Genomic DNA, 26,273 nt, shown 5'->3' on the forward strand with positions numbered 1-26,273 from the left:
ATGTTCCTGGCTCCAAGGTGGATGTAAATGCGTGAAACGTGATGGAAGAGGCTTGATTTCTTTTTTGGTATTATTTCTCTCAGGAATGGTCTGACAGCCCCAGGCTGGAGTATGTGTCTCTCCCAAGTACTCTGTCACCCTGGTAACCATGGAGACCATGACGATCGATTAGATGCCATCTGATCTCAACCTCATAAAAAACCCCGCATGCACACGCTGGCCCGGCCGCGCACACGCTGACAAAAACAGGCGGCAGATGGCGGCCAGGCCACTAGGCCTGTCTCCAGAGAGGGGCTGCGAGACACGGGCAGAGAGATCAAGGGGGAGAGAGAAATCAGACAAAGGGAGGGGAGGCCAGGGGAGACAAAGAAGCGTGGAGATCCAGAGGGAGAAGGAAGAGAAATGGGAGCAAGCCCCAGCTAGTGCAACTTCTTGGGGGCCTGCATTTTGAGGAGCAAAGAGCTTTTACACTGCATGCCAATCTGCCTTGCTTGGAGAACAAGGACAAGGGAGGCTGGGAAGAGGAGAAAAGACAAGTGGAAAAACAATAAGTCGTACCCAAGGGGAGGCCTGTAGAAGTGTGTAAATGGGCTTTTGCACAATTCTGTCCCTTACAGCAGTTCATCCCCTCCACAGCCGGTCAGGCCAGTGATGAGATGAGAAGGAAACTACACAGTGCAGAACAATCAGAGAGATCCTACAATACCACTGTGCCATCAAGAGGACTGTTGTCACACTCCAGTGATTCTCTCTGGGATCTACATGTAGGGAGGGATGGAGATACCCCATCCTGAAGACCCACAGTTTATCCACCAGACACACTCTTACTAGGCTGGAGGTGACTGGCAGGTATAAGACCGCCCCAAATCCTGTCTAACAGGAACTCTTGTGCAGATGCTGCACCAGTAACAACTGAGCCCTCCAGCTGCTGGAGGCTTTTATGCCAAGTAAGCCATAAAGGGGGTTTCATAGATGCAGAGAAAGTGATTGGACAGAAGATCCCATTAACATATGAAAGAAAAAAAAAGAGGGGCTTGACCACCATGCTATAGGGAGATGCCAAAATGAGACAAGTTAGAGACCCTTTGGAGTATCCCAATAAGCTCCAGTGGTTTCTGTTACTGTCAGCTACAGAAATGGAAAAGCCTTCTTCATAGGAACTGATTCAAAAATGAGCTGTCCCAGAGAAGAGAAGCAAGGAGATGAAACTCAGTTGAAGGGAAGGACAGACCTACACATGTGACTGCAAGGGCATCTGAATGTCAGGGTACCATTAATTGGAAGAAGGATTGTCACCACTGCAGTTACCAGTTTGGAGTCCCTTTAACGGGAAGGAACAGGTCCTTCTGATGAGCACATCACCTCACCCTACCACAAGTGTAGAAAACAGTCTAGATAAGTTGCACTATCAAACTATTTTCTTCAGGCTGTAAATGGAATCCAGAGGGACAATCTCAGATGGGGTGTGGACATGAGTAGTTAGCTGAGACAGATCCCGCTTCAAATGTGTCAATAGCACCAAGACTGCTGCTAAATGACTCATCTCACTCCTTTTAGTTGTCCTTTCATGGGCACATGTGACTTTCAGATTCATTGAAGATTTTATTTCTCTGCTACCCATGGGAAAATGAAGTCATATTGCAATGGAAGCTCAGTAGACAGGAACAGGTCCCAAGGTCCACTTTCCCAGGATGCTGTAAAGTATTTTGAGGACTGCATGGGTAATAACTGCACTGTGAGCACATTGAGACATTGCTACTTGAAAAGAGTAGTTCATGTTTGGACCAGAATACTCAGAAAGAGTGCTCACCTTAATCTAGTAATCATCAACACCTATTCACTAAGGTTAATCAATCTATTTTAACTATGAGAATGAGAATTATCCTCTTTTGTTATTTACCCTCTGAAGATCACACCTGTCTGGTTCTGAGGTAAGCAAGGTTGTCTGAGGTAGGAGTTGAGTTCAGCTCTCAGAAGGTGCTCACACACCTCCATCACCAGGAGTGGGAGAAGGGGGCCAGTTCTGTATTCACACTGTATAGACCTATATACATTTGTGTTCTCCCTTTCTTGGGGTTTCCTGAAATATTCCAAACAGGATATTACTTGACCTAACATCTACACTCGCTCATGCTGGAAGAACAATCCAAACTGGAGTGAAGAACACAAACTACAAAACATCAGTGAATTCAGCTGCTGAGCCATAAGGATTCAATAAAAATGTAGAATACACCTCCCACTCTTTTGTTTTGATTTTGTGTTGTTCTCACCCAAATTACTGTTTTCCCCACAGTTCCCCCTCCCCATCCTGCATGTCATTTCCCAGCTACATGCTTAAATGCACCCCAAAAGGCTTCGCCTTCCCCTATGCCAAGAGCTATTCCTCCTTCAAAATGCTTCTCAAGGCTCTTCCAAGATTCATTTAACAAGCAAGGCAAGAAAAATATTCATAGAATCATAGAATTGTTTGAGTTGGAATAGTCCTTTAGTACTCATTTAGTCCAGCTCCCATGCAATGAACTCAACATCTACACTTAGATCAGGTTGCTCAGAACCTTTCCAGCCTGACTTTGAATGTTTCCAGGGATGGGGCATCCAGCACCTCCCTGCTCTTATTGTAAAGATTTCTTTTTTCTTATATCCAGTCTGAATTCTGGAAACTGTTTCCCTTTATCCTGTCAAAACAGATCCTGCTAAAGAGTCCATCCTCTTCTTTCTTACAGGTCCCTTTGGATACTGCAAGGCTGCTTTCAGGTCTCCCTGGAGCCTTCTCTTCTCCAGGCTGAACAGCCCCAGCTCTCTCAGCCTGTCTTTGTAGTGGAGGTTTTCCATCCCACGGGTCATTTTTGTGGTTCTCCTTTGGACACATTCCAGCAGGTCCAATTAAAAAAATCTCAGTCATGAGAAGTCAGTTTTGCCTGGTGAAACCACTGCAAGCACCCAGTTTCCACAGAGGAAAGAGTGACCTCAGAGCATGGAAGCAGGGATTTATTATAAGGAAAGGATGTTCGTAGCAAGAGTATCTGGTTCGGTTAGGCATCAGACAAGAAAGAACAATTATTTGCAGGGATGTAGTTAGGAGCAAAACAAGAAAACACGGCAAAACAGCTAAAAACAAACAATAAAAAAGTATCACTGATAATCAAAGTAGTGTGAACTGGGACCTCTGAGAAGAACCATAAGCTGGGCCAGAAGAAGCAGGACTTTGGATATCCATTACAAGCCAGGATCTTCACCCCAGCCTGACCCTCTGAAAGGGGCAGCTCAACACTAGAGCCCAATATTTGCTTTGGGTGCTCTTATGTCTGCTGTGATTTAGTTATGATTGTAACTTCTCAGTGTGGGCTGAATTCAGTGATTTCAAGCCATTCTGTGTTTCTTTTTTTCCTGAGTTGCCTTTTGGTTGGCCACAATCATTGAGATCAGCTATGAACACGATCTCTATATCTTTACTTTTCAATACCACCAGTCCCAAGTTTTTGCTCCATTTAAAGTAAAAAAATCATGCAGAATTCCTGTATGTGCATAATTTACAGTAGGGGGTGGTGCACCAACCACACTTAGATTAACACATTTGGTTAATCTCCCCTGCCAAGGAATTCTGAGGTTCAGATCTTTTTAATGCTAGGAACTTTTATTTCTCTCTTCCTTTGCAGTGCGCTGCCACGTCTCCTTGTCCTTAGTTAGTACCAGGGCCTACTTTATCTCAACAGAGCAGGATTCAGAGAAGATGACCCAGGACTCACAGCTTCCAGGCATTTTTCAGACAGCATTTATCCCAACAACTCTCTTTCTCATACAGATTTTTGTCAAGGCTGCTGCAGATACGATTCCCCCTTTGGAGAAATGCCTTTGGGACTGTATCCCTCCTGTTTCATATCATGCAATGCCAATTATTTCAGCTGTGACATGAGAGGATAAAGTTGGGGTGGAGGGTGTGTTGGGGGGGAAGTTGAATAAGTCCCTGTGAAATCCCACTCACCAGATCCTCAGAAGCAGTGGAAAAAAATAATTCCCTTCAAAATCAATAGCACAGTGCCATTGAGGAATCAAGCAATGTACTCACACAAAAGCAGAGTTGGATATACCTGTGAACGAGCATCCTGATCACATAAACCACAGCGCCTGATCCCCTCTCCCTCGCAATGTAGCAAGTCATTAGGAAATCAATTGCAGTCTGCAAGATAGTACAGTGAAAGAGCTTGGGTAAATGAGTCTCTCCCTCTATTCTTTCTCTCTATTTTTTGTCTTTTTCCCTTCATGCTTCACTTCTCAGCCTTCCTCACACTATGATGATTATTATTGCCATTATTATTATCACTGTTGCTTTGTAAGCTGAGAGTTGCAGATCTCAAGAATAAAGCAGATGTCAGCAGCTCCGGAAGATCCTATTCTATTACACAGCAGAACAAATGAGTATGTCAAGGAAGGGCTCTCCAATCTAACAAGAAAACAGCACAAACAGCCACAAAATAAATAAATAAAGAAACCCTGCGGGGACAGGCAGGGTAGTTCTGATTAGATATTATGCTAACATGATGCCTACTTTCTACGCTAACAGTGTTTTAATACATTTAAACGATACTGGGGAAATAAGTCATGAAATAGGAGAAGAAGCCTTCATGTCAAAAACGATTAAGATTATCCAAGGGGGCCAGACTGTCTCTCTCATGAAAATGCAGCTCTCATGGCATGGGAATATAAATGTAGCCCAAATAGTTATTTACTTAGTTTGTCCAGTGCAATCTCATTATGTTTGTAAATTATTGCTTTTCCCAGCTGCCTGAAGAGCAGTTAGGCTCCTGGTAAGGAGGAAGCCAATGCCAACATCTGCACCATGGTGAAGTCTCAGCCTCCAGGAGGCCTCACACAACCAGGGAATGGGGGAAAGACCCATGGGCTGCAGGAAGATACCACTGGGAAGATATCTGAAGGACTAGATGAAAACTGCCACTCTGATGTCTACAACTGACACTTGTGGATGGTGCCTGCTGCCTCCTGAGGAGAGCACTTGTCTGCTATGTAAAACAATGGAAGTACCTGTGCAGCCTGACCTGGGAGCAACTGAAGGCCTGTTTTTAGTGGTGAGGACCATAGCGCAGGAGAGAGACCTCAGGTCTTATAGTTGGAATAGCCATACCCTCTCAAACGGCTACAACCAACCCAACACCCATCCTGCTCCCAGCTGGGGCCTCCAGACCCTTTCCTTATAACACAGCCTCTGAGAAAATACACACGCTCTTAGAGTTCAGTTTTCAAAAGCAGTCCAGTGTCAGCAGAAGAACATTTCCACCTGCAAGGAAGGAGATCCATGCTCTTCCTTTTTGTCTCAAGGGACATGCATAAAAAGCCTGAATATACTCATCAAGCTCCATGCAGTGATAATAATTCTCCTTGTGCAATTACATCCTTGGGAGACCCTCCTATCACCAAGTCTTTGCAATACTGGAAAAATGGTCATTTATTAGCTGCAACCCATAATTTCCTTCCTCCTGTGAACCATTCTGTAATTTTCCTTCAGTTGACAAGATACAAATGAAAAGTGTATTTTTTCCAACTGTAGCACATAAAATATGGATATGGGCATGAAATCCTAAATCCATCAAGAAAATGGGGCCTTCTCACATCTCTCCTCTTTTAGGACCTACAGCTCTAAGGACACAGCAGGTCTGAAGCCTCTATACCCTGCAAGACAGAGTCCGCTTAGAGACAAGGTAGTGATCCTGAGCCCAGTTATCCATAACTTAATTTGTACAAGTACTCTGACAGATGAACTTTAATGAGCCTCACAGCAGTAGCTGAAGAACTTCCTGGTGACCCACCTGCCATTACTCCCTTTTCATGTTTGGCAGATGGGAACATGCGTCCTCCCATGGCTCTTCCATGGCAGAGTCTGGTGCATTAGCTTAAAAGCACTGAGACACCAGATGATGAACTGGAGCTGCTGAGACTTACTGTCACAGGGGCAATAACTTGTGGCTGATGGACGAGGCAGACAGCTAGATAGGAAAGTAGCCTAAGCTGCTACAAGAAGACTTGCCAGCTCATCTGTCAACCCTAAGTGAGCAGTGAATCAAACTGTATTAGCCTTTCCTCGGTTCTATAGGGCAGCAGTTGTTGGGAACATAACATCCAGTATCCACAGCAGGCAACTCACCATTCACATAATTTTCTTTCTTTAAACCTTGCCCCTATATACAAACTATGGTCAACAGCCAGCTAGAGTCACTGCAATTTAACACCAGCTCAAGGGCTTGTTTTTACTGAGCTGAGGATGTGGTGACCCGGTGCTGCACAAACATCCCTATGAAGACTGCATCTGACACTAGCCTGTGCACAGAATCCCTCAAATATTCCCTAAATTCTGGGGTCAGTGAATGTCTACATTATCATGTTTGATTTAGCAGAGGTCCAATGGCTACCACTCTATCCTAAGCCATCCTATAGAGGTAGGCACAAATCTTTTCTTCTACCAGATACACACCACTGGCATCTGAGCCTTCGTGGAGAGAGGGCTGGATCACATTTCTGTCTGGTTTTTTACCAGATGTCTGTTATTCACCAGAACTTCTTTAGCTATAAAGCCATACCCCATTTTCCCTTACCTATAAAGGAAGACCAGTGTAGCTATTCACTTCTCAAATACACTTGGGCAGAAAACATCTCTGTAAAGACATTCAACAAGTGTTTCTTCATAGAATATCCCAAGTTGGAAGGGACCAACAAGGATCATTAAGTCCAGCTCCTAAAACAAAACTGAAACCAATTTTGGGAGGCAATAGGCACAGCCCCAACAGAGATAAGAAGAGTAGCTGAGGTTTATCTACAGGGAGCTGGACATTTAACTACAATCTACAAAATGACCTTGAACATCAGACACCCAGGAGTGGTATGAATTTATGAGGAAAACCTCAAGAAATAGTGGGGGTCATTTGAAGTTATTTTACCTTCCATGATGTCTGTGTTGGACTAAGCCCAGACCGGTCAGTCTTCTAGATAAGTTTTCTTTACCTCAAGTAATAGAGCACCCAACAAAGCGACTTTAGAATTGTTTATGGTGAACAGTAGCGAAGAATAGCATTGGGATGGGGGAAGAGGAGAAAATAATAAGTTTAGGTAATGAATACGACAGCTGCAGGCAACTGATGGATTTCATGTTGAAAAAGATATAAGGAAGTGCATTCAAGAGGAGGATACAAAAACCATACCAGAGTCCACAGCAAGAGACATAATTCAAAATTACAGGAATAGGAGGAGCAGAACATGCAGCAGTTTGTGACATCAGGTAGGGTAAGTCCAAAAAGGATCTCAAAACCCAGGAAAACAACAATGCTGCATGGCCTCTTCAGGATGGCAGACAATTATCAACGGAAATAACTGAGAATGCAGAAGACCAAAAACCATCTTCCATACGCTCACAACTAGAGAGACAGAATTCAGGATGATAAAGGGAGAAGCTGATGCTGAAGCACAGAAGGCAATTAATCCTGCATAAAGATGGAGCCTACAGAATGAAATGAGCCTCTGTAGGAAGGGCTTTTTAGACTCTTGTGTGTATTCCCTCGAAACAGCTTATTAGAAATAACAAATCAAGTACACTTGAGTGACTTCTTGTGGACCTACAAACCAACTAGCTGCTTCAGCCCACCAGCAGCCTAAGGCACCGCTGGTAAAGGAGGTCACAAAGGGCTCCATGTTGCTAGATAAAGAGCTGGCCCAGCTCTCCTTCACACTCCAACACAAATTTCAGGGAGAAAAAGAAACATCCAAGCCTTTACTATCAGTATGGGACAGCTGCCCTGAGTGGCAGAGGCATGGGATATAAAACAGTTTGCCTCTTGAACCAGGAATGACCATACAAATCACAGGAGTTGGTGTAAAGACAGTTACAGCTGACCCAAACTGTACATCTGAAGATAAAACGGCTGGTCTGCATCTGTACAGTTGGAATAATACAAGTATAGCCAGAGGGTATATAAGGAGAAGACTCACCAACTCCAAGGCCTTCAGTCAAGGTGGATGCTTACCAACATCAAGGTTCACCACAAGAACTCCACAGAAGAGCAATCTCCAGGAAGAGATACTACCTTGGTGTTGGTCAGCCCTTAAATGGGATCTAGGAGAGGTAGAATCAAGCTCCACCCTTTCTGGAAGCACATCTGAATTACCTTCACCTGTGCTCCCACAGCTGACCCATCACTTGCCTCAAATGGTTAATCAGAGGTTCAGACTGTGATCAACAGTTTCCCTTACAGCATCCTGGTATGCTCTGCATACTAGCATTACTCTTGCTGCCTGTTCCAGGCATTAACGTTGTTTAATCATGCTTTTTCATTATTTATCAGCTAGTTTTAGCCCCTGTTTACAAGGGTAATGCAGGGAGTGAGAATAGAGCACTGAAAAAGCCTGTGAGAGAGATGAAGAAGAGAGTTACAACTTCTTTTGTACTGACATAATAATGTCTGACCCCAATTAACACCAGCATTCCCTTTCCAGGCAACATTCATCCACAGATCTCAGAGACATTCGCCTCATTTCACACCGTTTCTCCTGTACTAGACTGGGAAACTCCCACTTTCCCAGGGACAAAGTTGAAGCACAGAGGAGTAAAACTGACTGAAAGTGCTTTCTGATTCCAATTTGTGTTTGGGCTGAAAGCTGAGAGGTCCTCACTTCTTCCTCACCCAACATCAGCCACGGATGCTTCTGGACCTTTACCCAGACCTAGAGGTACTGAGCATGAAGTCACTTTGGCTGCTGGCAAGCATGGAAAGAAGGGGGTAAGCTGACACAGAGAAGAGCAGAGTTTACCTTTCCTAAAAATCAAGAAGTGGGAGGCAAATTAAATGACAGAAACAAAAGGAAGAGAGGTAAAATAAATGATTCAAGAGGCAAAAAAAAAAAAAGTGATGGAAAACAAATCCTTCAGTGATTGTTAACCTCCAAGACAAACTGATTCTAACCTAAGAAATTCCTAAGTCACCATTTGTTAAAAGACAGGCAGCCGTGCCTTGACTACCTTCACATCATCATCCTCTAAACCTTTATTACCGGACAGTGTTAATATAGGGCAAAAAGAAGAGAACGGAGCCCTTCAGATGTCTTCAGGTTAATGAGCAGATGCCCTTCCACCCACCTGCCTGATTAAACACCTCTTAAACAGCATCCACCTTGTTACCGTAGGCCACTTGCACTGTGGCATTAAAATGACATTTCCGACTGCCTTGTTGCTAGGTGCCTATTGTGTCACTCCTGCAGATGTGCTCTGAGCTTGTGAACTTTCTTTCACATTGGCACATCCTATTTCAGGCTTCAGCACCAGGCATTTGCCTAGATCTTCAGGGATGTTCAGTGCAGCCACTAGTGAATGGGCATGACTGTAGACAGAGCACTGCACTGGGCTGAACACTGGGGTGACCCAGGGAGGCAGTCCCTACAATGCAAGTGTTTCTTCCTCATCAGCTTCCTCACCATCTGGCTAAATATGATCACTGACTTTCATTTTACAAGCCAGTGTTTTACTTCTTCGAAGTACAGAAAGGAAGCCAGGCAGAAAGAGTGATGTGACATCAGTTGAAGGAGAAATGCCTGCTTGTAGAGTACAGGTGGCTTCAGAATCTCCTTCTTCATCTTTTTTCTTTTTTTCCCCTTTTTTTTCCCACAAGGAAGAGCACTCCCCATGGCTACACACACAGACATCGGATTTAAAAATAGCCAAGTTCCACCTTGACTGTGGGGGAGTGAAAGACAGAAGACAGATGCATTGGCTGCCAGCTAGTCTTGACATCCACTTTTTCTTCCTTCACCCTGGCAGCCAGCAGCTGCACACACGTACACAGGTAAGGTCCTTGGGGGCAAGGCATGTTGCATCTGCATCCCCCCTCTTATCACTATTTCTCCAACTCAATTTGGGTTGCCCACTCTAAGATAACAAGCATGTATGAAAATCATCAAGTTCCCGCTATGTACCCTGCTTAATACACAGGCTACTCATTAGTTATTTGTGTGCGTTTTATTTTGTTAACTTCTATAGTGCCTGCTCCACAAGATATTTCCCAGGGCTCCAAGCTATACAACACATGTCTGCAGGTCTGCTCATATTTGCAGACACAGGCTCAGGTCAGTCTGAGGGGATCAGCTGCTTACAAGGATCCAGGCCTTGGTCATGGTCTCGGCTACGGTCTTGATCTTGGTCTTGATGCCTTCCTAATGCTCGGACAGCAGCAGATTCCTCCTTTTTTTCCCCTGTCTGGCTATATTTCACCCATTATTTATCCTTTCAAGCAAATACAGTCACTGAAAATGTATGGCACTTCTGCCCACATACTCAGCACTACTCTTTATGCATTCACAAGTGGTAGATGCCACAGTAACACAGCAAACTTGCTTAACTGTTTGTGCTAACATGTTTACTAACATCTCCTTATGCATTTATCTAGACTGCGTGGCTCACCAAGAACCCCTTGCCACAGAAAATTATGGATGCTAAAAGTCATAATATCTTATAATGTGAATTCAAAAAGCAACATGACAAACCAAAGGGGCGGGATGGAGGAATTTACCAAGGGTAACGGTGAACCCATCAAGATTCAGATCAAGAGTGAACACAGTACGTGAAGGATGCAGGCTTATTTTTATTCTTGCAGGAACCAATTGGGAAATCCCCAAGGCCTTTGACCTACGGCACACTGTAGTCCTCCCTGCCCTTGAAAACCACACCATCCTCCATCTCCTGAGACACCTCACCCTCAGAAGGGCTGTGAACATTAACTAACATTGCAAGGACGATCTTCAAACATACTGAAGCAATACGGCAGTGAAGGGTCATAGCCAGGTGGTGGCTACTGGTCACAGTAACAGATAAAGCTTGGTCTTAACATTGCATCCGGTTTAATCCAAAAAGCAAAGGGAACCAAAACAGAAACCAATGAGCCAAAAGCTTGTACTATGTAAAAAGAAACAGAGTTTTATCCAAAACCGCCAGTCTCAGCCACTAGGTAGCGTGGAGACTGGAAGTTTAAATAGAGTCCCGGGATAATTATCCTCACGCTGCAAGGGCACAGCCAGAGGGCACACCTGTCTACCAGTTAGTTGCTTGTAGCCCTCACCAGGGTTGCCCTACATCCAGACCTCACAGCCTTGATTGCCTGGGATCCAAAAGGTTGCTCCTGTGCGCATCCTCAAGGCTCCCGTGCAGTTATCAAAGCAGCTCTGATCCTCCTGCCTAGAGAAAGCAAACATGACTGGTAGGAAACAAAAAATGTCACCCAGATGTCCAAGGAAATCACAAATTGAGCTGCCAAGCTCTACCCAGCACAGATTTTTCAAATAGACGCAGATTTTCATGGCTCAGAGTTCTAATTTGTTTGACCGTTTATTTCCAAGGAACACATCCAAGAGTGACAAGCTCCATTTATTTCAATGGGCAGCATATGCCAGCAACTTGAATGGCATATGCTATAAAAGAGAATGAATGTTCTCAAGCACTGTGGAAAGTTGTCCTTTCCACAGATAGAGGACGTGTCAGTAATGGAAGTATAGCTCTGCTCTGACAAGCAATGCCATAAAAGTTGCATTGTAGGTCCCTGTGTCTGATGTCTCCCTGTGACAGCCCTGGGAGGTTCGCTTCCACTGCAAGAGAAAAATGGCTGTTCTGATACCTGATTGAGAGCCCAGCTGGGCTCCTTCACTTTTGTTCTTTGCCAGGCCAGAATGACATTTCTGCAGTAATAAACATCTACTCCAGGCTGTTTGTGCTTCACTCGTGTGCTGTATGGCCAGCTCAGGCCTGTTCTAGCAAATGATGTCATGATGGCACGACATGAGTTTGAGATGTTCATGTAGGCATCCACCTCCTTTCCATAAAATACCACCACACAGCAATGCCATTCTCATTCTTTCCTCTCTGATTACACCCTGCAGACGACCCTGTTGTGAATCTTGCCTGGTCCCAACTGTCAACCTAGAAAGCCCTGGGTTGTGAATCTCTCTCAAAGATTCAACACCATCCATCACTCAATATGCAGTGACTAGCGATGCTTTACTGATGGGCTGTATTCACGTAGCACTGGAAAGATTTTATTTGCTCTCTTTAAGTAATAACTAGACTTTGTTCCATGTTGGGCCCTACCTAGTGAGCAGTGTGTGTCACAAGACTTTCCTCATTTGCTGGTGAGCCCTGGAAGTCAAAACAGTGTTTCTTCTTGCTTTTCAGCGAGGTGGTCCCTACAAAGGTAGAATGTGTTTCTATTCATAACAAGTCTCTCTCTGGCCATCTTTCACTGTCGTTAAACTCAGGAGCTTGTTCAGAAGAAGATGGGTGTTATATGAGCTGCAACTCCATCCACAGGAATTCAGCTCCACTTCTCCCATACCTCCAACCCTGGGGCAGCATCTCAACACCAGGTAATGAAAAACAGACCCTGCTGGCTCCCTTACTGCCCTTCAGCATATCAAGATGTAATCCCAGATTCCCCTCCAGGAGATGTCTGCTTACTTGAACCTCCAGGTTCACCAGCATGAAGCTGACCTGCAGGATGGCCACATCCATGCAGTGCCCCTGAGCATCCATTATACTAACAGGAGACCCTTGTTATGCCCTTTTTTTCCTGTCCATTTTCACTTTGTCAGATGCTGCTCAGAAGCTTAAGTATCATTTTTTGTGAGGAAGCCAAACCTATGCCATTCATGCCACTGAGGCTACCTTTGATGCCATTTGGGCATTTCAGTTAGTCTGGATGCCAATTATGCTTTCTTAGTGAAGAGAACAACCATAGGCCATGGCTGTATTTGAGGATATAAGTCATAAAGTGGCCTTGCAGCTACACAAATTCCTTTGGAACCATACTGATATCCAAAGTGCAGATCTCCATTTTGCACCGGACCATATTCTAATCAGAAAGACACAGTCATCTTAACAAAGAGCTTTTGTTGTCCATCCTTTAACTGCTCTTCTGCCCCAGAATTTTGGGTCATTTCTGGTCACCTCCACATCTCAGTTAGTCGAGCTGTGACCAGACTCACCCTCCACTTGTAAGCAGATTGAGGCATGGGAGCTTTCCACTGGGAGGCTTTAGCCTTGCTCCTGGGCTCTGGGTCACTGTTCCAGTCAGGCTGTCAGCTCCAGCATCTCTGAGTGGCTTCTTGGGGCTAAAGAAGCAGAAGCTACACTCTGGCACTCGTGTTTGATGTGAGGAGATGTGCTTATTACAGTAGCAATAAGGGTAGCTGGGGAGATGCCTCAGGCCTGACATGCCCAGGGCAGGGTGGGAACCTCTGGGTTTAACACAGCTGAGAGCAGAGCAGTGGGGTAATCGGATCACGGCGGTAGTAGACAGTACTTTAAGAGGTGTCAGAAATGTCTGCTCCTAACCGAAGGGCACTGAGATGCAACTGCTTGGTCTCATCCCAGAAAGTAAAAATAAGAAGCAAGCCATGTGACGACAGCATCTGCAGCAGAGAGCAGGGTGGCTTGCATGAATTAACGGCTTCCTGGCTGCTGTCTGTGGCAGCCTTAGCCTAACACATGTGCTGTCACCAACAGCTTCTGTGGGCTGAGGCCTCAGGGTGACACCTTGAACAGTGCTGCAAGGCAAAGTCACTGGTCCTGAGCCATGGACAAGCGAGAGTTGGAGAAGGTCTGATTCACGGTGTGGACTTCATCCCTTCACCACCTCCTCAGACCATAGAGATTAATAGCATAACAAATTTCGTACTGCATAAAGCTAGGGGAGGCACAGTTGACCAGACTTTCCACTCTTCTTCACCCCTCCAGCCTAAGAACAGGCTGTTGGGCTGCCATAATGCTGCTGGAAGCATAGGATGGTGGTAATTTCATAAGATGAGGTCATGGTTCTTGCAGAGTCCTTGAACTGTTCAGATCCAAAGAGCACCAGTGATAGTTACCTGTGAGCTGACCTGAATAGGGATGTGCCACAGTCTCATTGATTTACATCTGAACCTTCTCGGCTGAAATTTTGATTGCTTCTCTTCACAGTGGCAAAGGGAATTACTGAGACATGAAACCTGGGATCTTAAACACGCTTCTGAGCTCCACCATGACATCTTTCTCAAGGCAGACCAAGGCACCTCACAGTAACACCTCCTTAAAGCAAAGCACAAGGTTCATGCAGATGCAGGATCTCCCTTGTCAGGACTGTAAGAGAACACGTTTCAGATCCTCCCAGTCAAGCAGCCAAGGATCACTCAGCCAAGCACCTCCAGAAGCTCCTCTAGAGCTGGGAACCATGCTGGATACCTGTGAATCAAGCAGCAGTAGATGAAGTCTCAGTACCTGAACAAGTGACAGTGTCCCACTGCCTTGGAGACCTGTTCTGGACAGGAGAAGGAAGAGGAACGCCCAAATTTCCCCCAGATAAATATCCATCAGAATCTTCTTGTTTCTTCTTTGGGGCAGGTCCAGGACCACCACAAGAAGTAACCTTGGTCTCACAGGCACCCCTGGCTCCCGCAGGCAGGGACCTGGCTCCATCCAGCCTCCAGTGAACACAAAAGGCTCTCTTACCTCATTGCCTGCATGCTGGAACCTGGGGGCATCATGCAGACAAAGACAGACAAACTGGGCTGGGTGGGGGGGAGGCTTTTCGTCCCCACACCCTGACTCCATCAGAGCTGCTCCTGCCCTGCACCACACTTGTGGGGAGGGCGAGTGGACAGGACACGGGGAGAGCTGAAATAAACGCACTAGGAGAAGAGCCTGGCAATTCTCCACAGGCTCAATGTACATGATGCAAATTGATGTTTAAAGCCTATTTATTAGCTTGCATGCAAAATGCCAGCGGTGTTTTTCTAGATCAGTGGGTATCCGATATTTGGGGGGGGGGGAGGACGGGGACGGTGGGAGCGAGCGTGGCGAGAGAGAACGCATATCCAGAGGCGAGGCTTTATATCATGGGCTGCTCTCGACTGTTATAATTTGTGGCACAGATTCAGCGAGAATCTGATCTGCTGAAAATATTTGAGCTGTGAAAACTCCCACACTGTGACAGATGTCAAGTCCAATTAAGAGACTCGTGTCCAGGTTTCTGTCCAATAGGATTTCCCATTAAATATCAATTTAAGAGGGAAAAAATGCCGTCCCCTTTTCTCTGAGTCTTTATCTCTTCCAACCATCTCTCGGCTGAACCCTTTGGTACCAGGAGCGGCTCCGCGCACATCTCCGCTCTGTCTATCCATCTATCTGTCTGTCTGTCTGTCTGTCTGTCTTTCCGCATCCCTCCTCTGCTCCTCCGCCGCTCCGGGAGGAGTGGGAGGAGGAACCGCACTTTCATTTTGTGCGTGAGCTCACCTCGTGCTGCAGCCTTTCCCCAAATCCGCGGCGAGATTTTCATTCCTTAGGGTTTGCTTTTTTTTTTTTTGGTTTTTGTTTTTGTTTTTAATCTGTTTCGTTTCGCTTTCCTCACGTTCGCTCTTCCTTCTCACCCAGAGATGCAGGAGGAGTTGGGAACCTCGGGTGTGGATGAGGGATTCGTTTCTTCCCCTCTCCGGCTCCTGAGGGACCGGCTGAGAAACTACTGAGCCCAACATTTGTCTCTTAACGGTGTCTCCTCCTCTCATCTGCCGGAGCGGTGAACTGACCGAGCTGTGCGACGCACCATAAAAAATAAACAAAAAGAAGAAAGAAGAGGAGAAAAAAAAAGACAGAAAGGAGAAAAAAAAAAAAAAGAAGGGGAAGAGAAAAGGAAAGGAAAAGATAAAAAGAAAGGAGAAAAGGAAGATACAGAGAGAGAAGGAAGGAACCGAGCATTGTGCCCCGACCCGCGCCGGGTACCGGCCGGCCCTGGCGGAACAAAGCGGCCCCAGCGCCGGCTCCGCGCCCCGGCTCTGCGGAGAGGCCGAGGGGCGGGGAGGGGAGCAGCCCCGCTGATGGCACCTCCGCATCCCTTTTGTTATTGATCCTGGCAAGAGGAGGACGAAGAACGCGATTATTTTTTCTTTTTCCCCCTAAACGAGGCTCGTCTCCTCTGCTCTCTCTCCGCTGCCCCGAATTAACGGGCGGAGGAGGCTTCGGATGGGGGAACGGCTCTTTTCTCCCCCGATGCATCGTAAGTAACTTAAGTTGTTATTTATACTCCGCCACCGAGCACGGCGATAACATCTCCGGAGCGCTGGAGGCCGAGGCGAGGGATGGATGAGAGCCGCCCTTCCCCACCCGAGCAGGACGCTGCTCTGCTCCTAATTCCCTCCATTTAATTTTGATTTTTCTTTTTCTTTTCTTTTCTTTTTTTTTTTTTTTCCTTTGAATTTTTCCATGCTCTGCTGCCGGAGGAGCATCTGAACTGTAAAGGCACCGCCGAGGGGGCGAGGGGACCCGAGGGGAGCGGCGGTGCGAGCGGCGGCGCCGAGGTAAGCGGCCCCGCGGTGCGTCCTGCTCCGGCTGTACGGGGGTGGCCGGAGGGGGGAAGAAAGAGAAAGGAGCCTCTTCCCTGTTCGGATCGACACCGAACCGAACGGGGAAATTCAGCACACAGCGTAGTAAAATCTTAAAGCAACTTTCTCCGGGAAGCACCTCTGTCACTGCCCGTTTTCTTACCCATCTTTCCTCCGCCGGTGCGCTCTCACACCAACCTGCCCACTGGGCTCTCAGCTATGCGGGGATTTTGATCTCATTTTCTTCTTTTTTTTTTTCCCTCCCAAGAAATAGCCGACTGGCTGAGCTGCCCTTATGTTATTCCTCACCCCTGCCTTGCGGGCCTGATGCCTATTAACATCCAGGGTACCTATTAACATCCAGGAGAGAAGGACCTCTCCCGGAGCAGGACTCTCTCCTCCCGGCCCCGGCGAGGCTCCCTGCCCGCCTCTCTCTCTGGCCGCCCCTCCGTTCCGTTCCCTGTTCTTGCCTTTGATTTTCCCCGAGAGCAGAGGCGAACTTTACCGGGGAACTTCACAAGGAAATCCTCGGCGATGGGATTTTTAGGGACAGGCTGTGCCCCCTCCCAGCCTCTCTCGACACCCCCGACTCTCACACACGCACGCAACACACACACGCGCCGCGTCCAACCAAGGTTATCCCCGAGCGCTGATGTATTGTTTTATTACATGCCGGCATGTCCCCGTACGCGCCCGGGTTTGTGCTGCTGTCTACATGACAGATGGTGCTCCGTGAGGCCGCAAGAAGATACGATTCAATTTTCTTTTGAAAGGCACCACCGCACTTATTTATTTATTTCCCCTTTCTTCGCTCCCCCCTCTCCATCCCCTCCACCCCCTCCCCCCCATCCACCCTTTCCGCTCAGGGAGGGGAGAGGAGGGAAAATTTAAAGGAATCGGGAAGTTCGGGCCCAGCTTTGGGGTTTTTCTCCTCCTTTCACCGTTTATTTCTTAATTCACACAGAATCACAGAATGACCCGGGTTGGAAGGGACCTCAAGGATCATGTAGTTCCAACCCCCCTGCCTGGCAGGGCCACCAAACATACACCTTTACTAGATCAGGTTGCCCAGAGTGGTTGCCCATTCGCACCTAAGTAGATGTACGTAAAATAAAACCTACGGCTCTCCTATAGTCCCCATATGGTCGCTGGAGAATAGCACGATTAGCGTCAGGAAAATAATAGCAGAAATAATAATAACAATAATGAAAGGAGGGCACAGCAAAGAGCAGGAGGAGATCCGGGCACACACGGCAGATCCCGCAGTTCCGACTGGGGAAATGAATTTCCCCACCGGCCCCGCAAGGTTTGGGAACCTCGAGCCGTGGTTCCCTCTGCTTATTTATCAGCGTCGGTCTGCAGCCCGCATCCCGACAGAGCGATGGTGCTGCGGCGTTTGGCAGGGGAGGACGGAGGTATTCAGATAGGAGGAAAACAAACCGGCCCGATTTGAGCCGCTGGATGTGAGCTCGTTAGAAAGGCGGGCGCATATTCTTTTATTGCTTTCCGGGCCCGTTCGGACAAAGGAACGAGCGGCCACGGGGAGGCGGAGGTGGGGGCAGCGCTCGGTCCGGGGCCGCTCCGCCACGGGACGGGGGCTCTGACCCCGCTCTCTCTGCTTCTCTATCCCGGGAAGGCTCCTCCGCCCCCTCCACGATGATGCTCAGCCCGGACCAAGCGGCCGACTCAGACCACCCCTCCTCGGCGCCCTCCGACCCGGAGTCCCTGGGCGGCGCGGACGGCCGGGCGCTCAGCTGCTGCGTCTCCGACCCGGAGCCTGCGGAGGGCGGCGGCGGGGGGGGAGGCGGGGAGAGCCGCGGCGGGGGGCGGCCGGGGCTGCACCCACCGCCTCTAAGCCGAGAGGAGAAGAGGCGGCGGCGGAGAGCCACGGCCAAGTACCGCTCGGCCCACGCCACCAGGGAGCGCATCCGAGTGGAAGCCTTCAACATGGCCTTCGCTGAGCTGCGCAAGCTGCTGCCCACGCTCCCCCCCGACAAGAAGCTCTCCAAGATCGAAATCCTGCGCCTCGCCATCTGCTACATCTCCTATCTCAACCACGTCCTGGACGTGTAGCGCCCGCCCGCCCCGACGGCCACACGGAGGCCGGAACGGGACGCGCCGCCGCCGTCCAGCCCGGCCCCGAGAGCCCACGGGCGGCCACGGGGCAGAGCGGGGCCCGGCGACGGGCGCGGAGGGTTTTTCTTCGCTGCCGCCTCGCTCGCGGGTGCGGGGTGAGCGCTGCTTTAAGCGGAGAAGTGTAAAATGGGATCGTTCCTTCAGGCTGTCAAGTGCCCCTTTATATATATCCAAAAAACATCTTCTTGTGACCTTAAACGTGTGACCCATGGGTGCGGTTAAAAATAACTATTTTTTATTTATGGTAGAAGGAGTCGACAATTTATTTTTTTCAAGACTTATTTATTTTTCAGAGTGGTGGCAATTTTACTTTGGATACTTTGTGCCAATTGTTTTCTATAGTCGGGTGTTTACACTTTTCTCCTGTGGAATATTACGTTTATAAGTGTACGTCGGGATCGAGGCAGTGTTCTGTTTTGGTTTACTTCCTCGTTCGTTTGTTTTGCTCCGATTATATTGCACTTGTGTGTGACAAACCTTCCCTCCCTTCCCGTTTATATTTTATATATACCGAGGCGTTCGTTCTTGACCTTCTTTTCTTTCCTCTGTGTGTGCGTGTGTGGGATGGACAACCGCTAGCACTTAACTAGGAGAGTTTTCTACAACTTGTTGTTCTTCTGATCTATAGTTCCGTCCGAGAGGTCCTTTGCGAATCGTTTATAAGGGAAGTAGGTTCTTTTGTGGGTGTATCGGTGTGCGTGCCTACAGGCGGGTGTGTGTGGGGCTGAGCGTGGCCTGTATGTGTGCGGTATATTTTTAGGAAAGGACTTTTTGTTTTTCTTTTTCCTAAAAAAAGAAAAGAAAAAGAAGTCGATCCAGGACTGCTTTCCTTTGTGACAACCAAAAAAAAGAAAGAAAAGAAAAAGAAAATGTTATAACCTGAAAATCTTTCGTGTTCTTTGCTGTGAATCTCTTAAAACAAGAAAAAGCGCATTCTAGGGATGAGAAAGATAAAAGAAAAAAAAAACACATCTGCTATCCAAAGATTTTAGTCTTTTTCAGGGTTTTTTTGTGTGTCTCTGTTGCTTTATATGATGCAATATTTTGTAGTGAAAATAGATAAATCTGGTTTCTATCTGATACGTTTTTCATATCTCTCATGAATGGTGACCTGTTTTGCATATAAATAAAAGTATCGAATAAATGCTGGTTATTTCCTAATTATTTTTCCCCGTTGGTCTTTCTGTAAAACTGGGGCTTTGACAGAATCTACGGCCTGCCTTGTGAATAAGGCTTGAAACCTCCTCACAATGTTCAAGGAAAGCTCCAACAGGTTCCCTCCTCTTCCTTGGCTGGGGTGGCTGTCCCTCAGCTCAGCTGCCCATGCGTGGATGAGGCACAGGAGCACGGCCCTCAGCACTGCCCCACAGCAACCTGTGCCTGGCTGCAGGTTTCAAGGCTTGGGCTGTAACACCAAACCCGATGCTGGGAAGCACTTGCTTTGCTGCATTGCTCTTTGATACATCCAACTTTGCAATCCAAACACACGTGTTGCATCTTGGCTGCATGGAGTGGATTTCCTTGCTTTTGGTTATGATTCTGGTCATGACAGGTAAGATTCTACTGAAACCAAGCAAATAACCTTTCCCTGCTTAGGAGAACCTCACCCATTCTCCTTTATAGGGCTCCACCACCAAAGCCTGACAGGGGAAACATGACACGGATTCAGTAACAGGTTACTACGTGAGTAAAGCAAGTCCTTGCTGCCACCTGCCTTATTACACTCTTTCCTTCTTTACTGCAAGGGGTTAGTTTTACCTACAGTTTGAACATCACCATCAACAGGGGCAGGCTGCATTCAGTAGAAGCAGCACATCCATTGTTACTCACTTTAGAGATAAAACCCTCTCTCCCTCCCCTCCCGTTTTTATGGCTGACACTTTGTGCAGTGGTTTAATTAAGTGTGGTCTTGCCCAGCTGAAAAGCTGCATGCAGAAAACCTGTCAGAGAGGCTGTTAATTCCACTTTCTACCAATGCACACTTTCTGAGTCCCAGGGGACACACACAGACTGGGTAGCTCAATGCACAGTTATCAAACCCAACAACTTCCAGTGCTGAAATAACTCCACCACTTTGGAGATGCTCTGCTTGTTTCTTGGCATCTATCAAAGTCTGGACACTGGGTCAAGTCTGTTGTGCAAGTCCTGCCATCCAGCAACTCTTCCTGCTACCAACATCCAGAAGAACTTAGTTAATATAAAGATTAACATGTTTTGTTTCCTTTCCAAGAGTAGGAATGCATGTTTAAGGGAAGAGAGGATGGTGACTGGCAGCCATCAGTGGCTTATTTGGTCACACAGGTTGTGGGGTAAGGAGATGTGAACAGTGTCCCTCTGCCCACAAAGGGTGTTGCAAGCACATTTTTGGAGTAGCGTAAACATCAGCTCACAGGCTGAGGGATGCTCTAGCTTGGGCCTCACAGTGATGTCTGCTGCAATTAGCAGCCCAAATGTGTCCTGATTCTCAGAGACATAAGCACAACACTCCTTGCCCCAGCAGTGAGGTGGATTCCCCACCTTGCTCCCCATGGCCTCTTTGCAGTGAGGGCTGCAGAGCTGGGCTCTTGGCCCAGAAAGATTCCTATCCTACAAGCACGGATGAGAGTATTGTCAAGGTGGATGGGTACTGCTCAGATTGAGAATCAAAAGTCTTCTTTGGGTTGAACCATACCTACCATTCCTCAAGACAATAGAGAACACGACTGTGCTCTGAGAAATGGCAGGAAGGGCTTTGTTTTTGGTGGCAACAGAAGGATCCAGCCTCAGTTTTAACCTACAGAAGGGCTGGGGTGCATGACCTGAAGATGTGCCCTTTTCTTCCAAACGCGACTATTTATCTGGTACAGAAAATTGCTTCTCCCTGCAAAATCCATCTCACTTCCATCCACTCACCACCTCGCTCATGTTCTCTCACCACCGTGACATCAGCAAAACCACTTTTGCTTTTCCTCCTGGCATCAAGAAGGAAGTCCTCATCATCTAGCAGCTGATGACCACTGAAAACAAGACATAGGTTTTTGCTCTCACATCCCCCTTAAAGAAAAGAAGAAAAAACAAAAGGAGATTAAGAAAGATCTGAATAGTACGAAGAAGCTACAAGGATAACGCAATGAAAAGGCTGCATGACTAAGTGCTCTCAACTCCGGATTTATGGGTGAGCAAACAGCTTAAACTGCATCTCACTGCAAGTCTGCATTACAGAGTGATAAATTCTAATTACGTAATCAAAGTTGCTTTGCCTATGTCTGTGTTCCCTCAGCAATACAGGACCAAGTGATCTCGGAACAGGATGGAATTGCTCAATGGAAGGTTACATCGTGTTCAGCCAGTCCAACAATCACAGGGCAGAAAGAAGGAGTTAATATTTCTTGGGTCTGTAGTGATTAAAGTTAACATTGAATGTTCAGGTATCATTCTTTCACATTTAAAGAGGAGCTCATCCTGCAGGCTAAGAAAGCAAGCACATTCAAAGACAAAGAAGGCAGAGCACTGCCCCCATAGCACCAGTTAGGGCTAAAGTAAGTGACTTAAGCCCAGTTCAGCACTATATATAAGACATATAAGAGGAATGGAAACCTCCAGCACTTGTGTCCAGAAAGCACTTTGAATGTACAGATCTATAACAGCCCAGTGCCACAGATACCCAGCATCTTCCAAACAGAAAACAAGGTGTTTTAATACATTTACAGATCTATATAGATGCAAACAGATATGGGACGCAGAATGCATTTGCACTGATATTATTAGTAAATTTGGGTACCTAACAGATTCAGCCAAACCCTGCAAACAGATCCAGACTCTGATACAGCAACTGCAGACAATCAGCAAGCCAAAAGTAACCTCTACAAATAAACACACTGATTTCCATGGGACCGCAGCACAAAGTAGTGTCTTATTCCTCATGTGAACCAGGTAGTATATTACCACCTATATTTACAGCAGAGAAATACTGAGGGCCTCAGCTATGATTTGATATCTTTGCTGTGTTTCCAGCAAAGAGTGTATGTGCGTGTGAGAGAGGGAGAGACACAAGGGGGTGGGGAGTTGAAAGGGATGTTGTGTATGAAATTCAACAAAGAGATGGATCTTTTCCATTATACAGCCACGAAGAGATACCAGAGACATTCTATCTGTTCACATATCCAGCCATCCTGTAACCCAATTAACCCAGTCCTTTTAGGGGGAATAAATATGTTCTAATATCAGCCATTATTTTTCAGTACTCTCCATTTATTCTCCAGGGTGGGACAGATCAATAACCACAAAAGCAACAGACCCAAAAGGCAAAGGCAATCTCCTGGCACTTCTTATTTATTTCTTCAGAGGCAATTCTGTTTTTGCCATCTCTTCCCCTGGTGACGGATTTTGCCCTCCCTGCCCAGAACGGCCACGTCGCTTTATCCTGGGCTCTATTTGCATGTGGGCTTCAGATTTGTCTTTGGCTCCTCGCGCGGTTTGGGATGAGACTCTCCTGTCCCCAGAGAGGGGGGCAGGTGTTGCTCCAGTCGAGCGAATGGAACCAAATTACAGGACCGTCTGTCACCTCCTCTGGGAGACGGCGGAGGGAGGGAAAGGCGGGGTGGGGAGCGGGATGCCATATGACAGAAAAGAAAAGCAGAACATCATACTGATGCCGATAAGAGCTCGGAAACATGAGTCACCCCAGCCCACCGCCCCACCCAAAACTAGGCAGCAGCCACCTGAAAGAGAAATGTCAGGAGCAGAGACAGAAATAAATTGAGTCACTGGGCTGGAATAACACAGGCTTGGAGTGAAACAGAGCTCAGACCCAGTCCACTTGCAAGGCACATAAGTGCAGGCACAAAGTTGGGCTGCCTAACACAGTTTTCTCAGCTCCCCACTACAAGGTTTGGCGGCCCCCAGGCCAGGCTCCTCTATAAGCAGCTCAGTGCTTCTCTGTCTTTCCTCAGCAATGAGTTTTGTGGCTACAGAGGTAATGTGATATCATGCCCACAATTGTAGCCATCCCTGATCCCACCGTGCAGGGCTGCAGCACTGGAGTTCCTCACTGAGATATGTAAGATAACTGGAGAAAGCTGCTTTGTGGACAATTACCTTCCTGGAGCAAGGGATGAAAGCTGATGATAACACAAGTGCTTAAATCAAAGAAAAAGAGCACGAAGTTAAAGAAAGGCAGAACCATCCATGTCAGTAAGAAACTGGGCATAGGCAAGGGATTTTGCATGACAATGGTGGGACGTGCAGGATGCTGTGTGAACCTGGTGCATATGCAGGTGGAGCAGTGAGGAAGGATATCAGCAACTACATAGAGCTGCTAGCATGGGAAGAAGGGGAGAACCTTCCCCAGCAAGCCAGAGGCAGCAGCTTGCTCTGGGCTGGAAATGAGTTCAGTCTAGGAAAAGACAGACACCAGGCCAGGGGGAACTGGAAAGGGTCAGTAAATAGAATTTAACCATGGCTAAAGTGATGGACTGGTTCAGGAACATCCTCTCAATGACCAAAAGAAAAGAGGTTTGTCATACACTGTCTGCCCTTCAGTGAAGTCCCCTCACTCTCCTTCCTCAAAACTTCTGCACATGGAAGTGGCAGGAAGGTTTGCAGACCTCAGAACTAGGGCTCAGCTTGAGCTCACAGACAAAATAACCACAAAGAAAGAAAATGAAAAGAAAAGCAGAGAAGAAAGCAGGATGGCTGTGTGTAGACATACAAAAACAAGCTTTTCCCACATCCCAGGCTTTCAGACTCAGTATTTTCAGTATTGATTTTTTTGTCTCCTTCTCATTCTAGCAATTCCAGGATTTAAGACGGGCTTAAAGACTTCCAGAAATTACCCTATATGCAGGGTTACGTCACCCTGGGATGTAGCCACAAACCTGTATTGGAATTTTGTTATTCCAGATGATACAGACAAAGACTTACCATGAAAAATTGCAGAAGGACTGTACAAAACTGATAAAATGGCACAAGAAATTCAATCTAAATGAAGTGATAAAGCGGTGCACACAGGGAAGAATATTTCTGACTCCACATTCAGCCAGTAGGTCCTGAGCTGGCCATAGAAACAAGATCTTGTAGTTATGATATATTGTTTCTTGATAACATCAGCTTGGTTCTTTGTGGCATGGAAGAAAGAAAATGAAATGTTAGATATTATCATTGTAGAGAGAGCAGAGGAGGTAGAAATCAAGACAGAGTATAATTATGCCATCGTACAAAACCAGGGTAAGCCTGTATCTTGAAAACTGCACGTAGCTCTGGCCCTACAGCCTCTCAGTAAAACACAGAATTACTACAAAAGCATTGGAGAAAGTCAGCATGGAAAAGCCAAAGTACAGAGCAGGTTTCCTACAAACTACCAAAATCTGATACACCATAGACTCAAGATGCAGAAAGGAGAAAGAATAAGGAAGGGAAAAAGGAGTTTAAAGTGGTGACTAAAAGAGAAGAAGCAAGAGCAGAAGAGTATGAGTGTTATCAGTATTCTATTAATGAAACAGTCAACTGTCTTCTAAGTCCATTCCACTGGGACTTCTCGGGTTTTAAAAAGTGTCTCAGGCATAAGCAGTTGTGGAGCGATATCTTATGTAATTATTGGAATAATTCTAAGCAGACCAGGCTAAGTTCTATGACCAGAGGCCATTTCCAGGGTGGGACAGGTCTTCCTACTCAAGGTGGGTATGGTGTTTCTAGAACTGGAATAATTCTTGATTTCTCAATGGTAATAACAGAGTGTGAAGACCTAGGGAATGAGAAAGGGTCTTCAAAGGTTTAAATTACTTTTCTGTACATAGGCATATGTACATCTCGAAGTCTATACTCTGTTATTTACCCTTATAGCAGAAGAAGTGTAGATTTCAAAACAAGCAGCCCCCTTGGCTCTCCAAGTCCAGGGCTCCCCACACAATGCTCCTCAATACCAAAGCATTTCTTGAGAAGGAGCTGCCAGATTTCTTGAACCATAACATAGCTTCATACAACATACAAAGTAAATCAGTGCAAGACTTCCCTACTCCATTCACCCTGTAACAGTGTGCAAGATTAGAACCTTATGCCATAGAGATGAATTTGCCTCACTTGACCTTTACTTGGATCACTGTTAAAGCAACTTTCAATGGTGGGCTTACAGAGAATGCCTGACCTACAAACACTCCTAATATCTCCTCTGTATAGTTCCAAGACATACAGGACTTTTGCTTCCAAACAACTTCCTCCTCAACAGCATCCAAAAGGTGCGACTACTACGTGAAATACAATTTACAGACTTCCAGAGTACATGGTATTATGAGAAGACAATACCCAGGGTCAAGTCCCATCAGTAGCATAGGGATTCTACCCATCAGTAGCATAAGGATTCTAACACCAGGACGTATCTTGGCCAACAGGTAAAAAAAACAAAAACAAAACAACCCTGTAACCTTTTTAACCACACAGATAGAATTAGCAGTCTTTAAAATATTCCTATCAGAAATAGAAGTTCAGACAAGAGCCAGTATAACAGGAGATACTGAGACAGATCCTAGTGGGATTGATGTCAAAGTCTGCAATGCCTCTTGGTTTTCAGGCTTAATTCAGGAATATGAGAAGACAGCCCAAAGACAAAAATCAATGGAGAAGATTGCATGTGGCCTGAAACACAGCCTTTCTAGGGCAAAGTTAAAACACACTGGCAGAACAGTGTAGAGAAACCTGCATTGCTTGCTAGCATAAACAAGCCACAATAGCATTTACTGCCTTTCTACTCAGACAAACCACATTTAATTACCTTG

General features: G+C 46.5%; 1 protein-coding gene across 5 annotated transcripts; it reads left to right on the forward strand.

Annotated features, from left to right (window-relative positions):
- Positions 1 to 14,922: 14,922 nt before the first annotated feature.
- On the forward strand, positions 14,923 to 19,686 carry NHLH2 (nescient helix-loop-helix 2). Of its 5 annotated transcripts, none has more exons than XM_032447379.1 (4): positions 14,923 to 15,040; positions 15,446 to 16,064; positions 16,288 to 16,365; positions 18,026 to 19,686. In XM_032447379.1, exon 4 carries the CDS (start codon positions 18,046 to 18,048, stop codon positions 18,460 to 18,462), a length of 417 nt encoding a protein of 138 aa, XP_032303270.1. In that variant the 5' UTR covers positions 14,923 to 15,040; positions 15,446 to 16,064; positions 16,288 to 16,365; positions 18,026 to 18,045; the 3' UTR covers positions 18,463 to 19,686. The 5 variants fall into 5 exon arrangements, with proteins under 5 accessions (XP_032303270.1, XP_032303269.1, XP_015730527.1 ...); XM_032447378.1 differs by lacking the exon at positions 14,923 to 15,040 and adding an exon at positions 15,050 to 15,151; XM_015875041.2 differs by lacking the exon at positions 14,923 to 15,040 and adding an exon at positions 15,092 to 15,358 and having other exon boundaries at positions 16,291 to 16,365.
- Positions 19,687 to 26,273: the final 6,587 nt, after the last annotated feature.

The sequence above is a fragment of the Coturnix japonica genome, chromosome 1, assembly GCF_001577835.2.
Source record: "Coturnix japonica isolate 7356 chromosome 1, Coturnix japonica 2.1, whole genome shotgun sequence".
NCBI lineage: Eukaryota > Metazoa > Chordata > Aves > Galliformes > Phasianidae > Coturnix > Coturnix japonica.

Coding starts and splice junctions, on each gene's coding strand:
- NHLH2 (XM_032447379.1), top strand. CDS start 18,046: ATGATGCTCAGCCCGGACCAAGCGGCCGACTCAGACCACCCCTCCTCG.